The sequence below is a fragment of the Limulus polyphemus genome, unplaced genomic scaffold (assembly GCF_000517525.1).
Source record: "Limulus polyphemus unplaced genomic scaffold, Limulus_polyphemus-2.1.2 Scaffold3377, whole genome shotgun sequence".
In the NCBI taxonomy this organism is placed as follows: domain Eukaryota; kingdom Metazoa; phylum Arthropoda; class Merostomata; order Xiphosura; family Limulidae; genus Limulus; species Limulus polyphemus.
In genome coordinates, this window is record NW_013668987.1 from 76729 (window position 1) to 81954 (window position 5226).

At 31.1% G+C, this 5226-nt stretch overlaps 1 protein-coding gene across 2 annotated transcripts in view; it reads right to left on the reverse strand.

Moving 5' to 3' along the window:
• Nucleotides 1-4505, reverse strand: part of LOC106469252 (apoptosis regulator Bcl-2-like) — an 11903-nt gene extending 7398 nt beyond the window's left edge. The window contains exon 1 of one of the 2 annotated variants that reach the window (XM_013929729.2): nt 3973-4505. In XM_013929729.2, the coding sequence (XP_013785183.1) occupies nt 3973-4263 (291 nt within the window). In that variant the 5' untranslated portion in view covers nt 4264-4505. Of the gene's footprint in view, nt 1-3783 lie in introns of both variants that reach the window. The other variant, XM_013929728.2, reaches the window with a different exon arrangement.
• Between the last annotated feature and the right edge of the window lie 721 nt (nt 4506-5226).

A 5226-nucleotide genomic window follows, 5' to 3' on the forward strand; every position in this document is an offset into this window, starting at 1 on the left:
TGAAAAAAGAATAGTTAGGAAGGATCTGATTGAGGTGTTTAAGATTGTAAAGAAAATTTATAGTGTTGATGCATCTATCTTTTTTTTTTATATATATATTTAACAATGATAATAGCAGGACTAGGGGCCACAAATATATAAATTTTGGCAAGGTAAGAGTCATCTTCAGCTAAAACAGTTTCATTTTTCTAACAGGGTGGTTGGCCTTTGGAATGGGTTGCCTTCAGATGTAGAGGCAGTAAATTCATGGGAGTTTAAGAAAAAGCTTGATAAGTATATGTATGAAAAAGGCTGGCTTCAAGAGTTTTTGCATTATTTTTTTAATCATTTTAATTTAGTTTAGAGGATGGAACAGCCCAGATGGACCAATAGGTCCCATGTTGTCCCAAAATGTTATGTTATATTAAAAGCTCATCCTTAGGGTATTGTCTCCTTGGTGTATTAACAGCTGTTTATTCATCCTGGTCTTATCTGTAATGGCATATTTCCAAAATCTATTGCAGTTCTCTCTTTCTGGTATCCTCTAGGAGGAGTTTTTATTCCATACTGGCCTTTTGTCTACCATTGTTAGTAATATGTTCTTTCAAATTACACGGAAAACACATATTGTATTGTGGATTACTTCATCCATTCTGTATAATCAGAAGTCTAGCCAATCCTTTTAGTTCTTCCAGACTATCATCAGTGGGAGTTGATGTTTCGGTTGTACTTGATCTGACAATCCTCTAACTTAACTTACATGTTACTATGACCTGTTGTAAACATTTGTAGGCCTAAGTTAACAAATTTTCAATGGAAATACCTCACTAATTGTACTACAACTAATATCCAAATCAACTTACTTATCCAATTTTACAGTTAAATATGATATGGTAACTGAATATATGCAATAACTAACACTGATCCAATGCTTAATTGATTTTTGCATTTATAACTAATGTGTCAATTTTAGATATTCATCTAAATTACTATATTTTTATCACATCACCTAGAACATTTTATGTAGTCTAGGACTACACTTATAAATATTTCACTTTTAACACCACACACCCTCTAGTTAAGATTAAAATTTTGAAAATATAGTTTAAAACAATTAATTGCTGGAAGGCCTAACATCACAAATAATGTTTAAAATGAAATTTATAAAAGTAGCTCACATTCTGAACAGACTTTTCAACAGTAATAGCCTGTTTCTATAAATGTTTTAATAGCATTCCTTTCAACATAATTTTTAAGAATTAACAGCCTGTCTCTACAATCTTTATATTGGTTGAAATAGAAAAGAAATACTTTTCAGATTTTTTCTTCATTGCTAAACACTCAAATGTAGACTATTTTTATTTATCTCTCACATAAAATGGAAAAGTTGTCTGAGAAGATACTGAAATCATTATTATAAATAATAACAGCAAAGGCCCAAAATTAACCCTATTAGTCACATTCTCCCCATCAGGTTAACTTTAACATATCACACAACTAACCTAAGCTTTACTACAAAATACATATCAATTTATAGTCTGGTATATTACAATAGGCATGCTGAAAGTCAAGATACACAGTAACATTACAGACATCCTCATTCTACATGCCGAAAGTAACAGTTATGGACTTGGACAGGCTATATGCCACAGACTTGGACATGCTACATGCCGAAAGTAACTGTTACGGACTTGGATAGGATACATGTTGGAAGTAACTGTTAGGGACTTGGATAGCTTAGGTATTGGAAGTTCTTCATTACTAGACTGCTAAAATTCCTGACATTTAGATTAAAAAAAAATACAAATTTAGATAACCTTGGCGAATAAACATGCAAGGTTTTCAAAGTTAGATATTCATAATTTCAATAGCTACATAACTTTTCTTAGTTTACATATTTATAACTTAATGTTTAGCTTACTCTTAATTTGATGAACAATGAAAAAACCTCTAATGAACACTATTTATTCATCTATACCACTGTTCAGTATTCTAAAAGCAATTATGAAGAAATAACAATGTTAATCATGGTTATACTGGTAGTAAATGTAGACGATCTCATATATGCAAGTTTCAAACTTATCCTTACCACTGAAATCATCATGCAGCTTAATTCTCTAAAATCAGCCCTGAAAAAGGATTCAATTACCAGAAATTTTAGAAAAAAAAAGTGACATACAAAGTACTAAGTGCTAGTTACACACTCTACACAAGAACAGCTCTGTGATACATATATAAAACACTAAACTACATGCACATTTTTCACTTTATCTAAATGAACTAGTAGTTTTAACACTACTAAAACAATAACAAAAACAATACGAAATAAATGTACCCAAAGTAAACAAAGCCTTACAAAAATAAAGACATAAAATAGAAAACAAAATTAACAACGTCTTAGAGTAATTGTAAAGCAAAATGTAACTTAATATTTAACAAATTTAAACATGAACAATTAAAAACATAAAAGAACTATGAATTTAAATTTTAATACTGATATAGATGATGGTATGTGTGTGTGTGTGTGTCTTGTCAGATGCTTCATGAAAATCCAAAAACATCAAAAACACACACACATACATTCCATATAAAAGGCTTGTTATAAAATTATCTCTGTAGGTGTAGAGGATAGGTTGGTTCACTGGATAAAAAATTAACTGAATGGAAGAAAGCAAATGGTTGTTATAAATGGAGTTCAGTCAAGCTGGATTAATGACATGAGTGAGGTGCTTCAGGGTTTAATGTAAAGGCCTTTGATTTTTGTGATTTACATTAATGGCATAGATTGTTAATAAATTATTTAAAGTTGCTGAAGATATTAAGGTTTTGGATGTTGCTGGCTGTGAGAAGGATGCTGCTACTTTACAAAACAATTTTGATTATTTGGCAAGTTGATGTGAATAAATGGTAGATAGGTTTTAATTATAAATGCAAGGTAATGCATGTGGGATATCATAATTTGAATTATGAGTATAATTTTGATAAAAAATCTTGAAAAGTGTTATAGAAGAAAAGGATCTTGGTGTTCTGGTTCATTAATTTCTTAAGCCATCCAAGTATTTTGCTGTTTGTAGTGGTACAACAAATACGATTTTAGCCTAGGTCGTATCTACAGAAAATAAATTTACAGAGGTTATAATTTCATTGTACTGGGCATTGGTTAGACCACATTTGGAGTATTGTGTTCAGCATTAGGTACCTTAACTTAGGAAGGACATTGAAATGTTGAAAAAGGTTACTAGGATTGTTACAATAATAATACATGTGATGAAAAAGTTGTCATGTAAATATTTGTTAAGATCTCAAAAATTATTTTCTCTTGGAAAAGGAAGAGTAAGAGGAAATCTTACTGAATTATTTAAGATTGTTAAAGAAATTGATAGTGTTGATTCATTACCTTTTTTCATGTTTAAGGGTGTGAATGGTAAGACTAGGGGTCAAAATATAAATTTTGGCAGGGTAGGAGTCATCTTCAGCTAAGAGAGCTTTATTTTTCTAACATAACAGTTGGCCTTTGGAATGGGTTACCTTCATATGTAATAGATGCAGTTAATTTAAAGGAAGGCTTGATAAATATTTGAATTATAGGGGATGGCTTCAAATTGTGTTATATAGTTTAACAGAGTGGATAAAATGGCCTAGATGGATCCACAGGTCCCTTGTTATCTTTACATTAATATGTATATTATTTGCCATACAAAAATTGTTTTATAATTTTATATACATTACCACCTGCCACTTTAAATTACGTGCATGTTTAAATGTAGAAAAGCCATGTAAAAAAAGAAAAACTAAAGTGCCTACCCAACCGCCATGATCTTGAATCCACGCTACAAGATGGTTACAGATATACGATGCAAGCCAATGGGCTAGGTTATTCACATGATAAAACCAACCATTTTCAATACAGGTAACTGCCATCTCACCAGAAAAAACGAAAAGAGTAACAATATTTATCCATGTAATACCTTCACTAAAAAGTTCATTACTCACGCCGAAAAACGCCGTCTTTAACGAAGTAGTTGTAATATCAAGTTTGCTACGTATTTCGGTGAATTGTTCACTAAAATGCTTGTCCATTTCCTTGCCAAGTAAGCGAATTTTCATAGAAACCTTATCTCCAGTTAGCTTGTTACTACAGTTAGTGATACTCGATGGAAAATACAACGAAGAATCTAACCCTTTAAGTCTTAAATGAAATTCTAAATAATCTGAAGCTAAATAAGTAACATATGTCTCACTTTCGAAATTCAAGGTATGTCTGTAACCGTTACAATCAGCCATAATCGTTAAATATATCAATAAAACAAATAAATACTATAAAATTCCCATATCCGCAAGACAGCTGAAGAGATATCACATCCACCACAAATTACACATTCCTCTTACCTCTACTACATATTTAATTAAGTAGTGTACAAACACCTCTGTATTTACTATTACTGGTATCAACAACGCCATTCAACGTTAAGTGTTTTTATAAAGAGTATATTAGCTACTAGCACGCATTCTTTTGACACGAAAAGGCTGTCCTTTCAGGACAAGCATTTTCAACAACAGAAATGAAAAATATTGTTAAATATTAAATATATTTAAAAATGGATTGTGTTTTTATTTGGCAAAATAAAATATTTTGGAAGTTCATAATTGACAATGAAGAATGAAATAAAGAAAACATCAAATATTAAATAATGAACACTAACCAAGTTTAAAATAAACACACCGAAATGTTGTTTAATAGATATGGCATAATATTACAGAAATATGTTGAAGATAATGACTTAATTTGCATTAGCAGCAACTTATCAACCCAGACCCATTATTGACGAATCTTAAGATATCTTAAATCTAGCAATAGTAATCACAAATATCTTCTCTCATATATCAAATTAAAGTCCAAGAAAACATAGGACGGGGCCATCTCCCAATATCCTTTAAATTATACCATAACACCAGCCAACTCATATATCAATCCATGAGTTTACAGAAACTAACTGGGGTGAGTTTAAAACATACATAGAAGCTATATTGATTAATATTAATAATCACACCTCTGACTCAGATAGATAAACGTGCGTTAGAACTAACTCTTCGTATTAAATCTGCTATCCTAGCCTAGGCTCTTGTTAGGAAAAAGAACTCATAACATAAATGCATGGCAATTAACACCTGAGATCCAACAACATATTGTTGCGTCAGCGAGGTCACGTGACTAGTATCACGCCACCTCTTTCTAGAAATATCCTG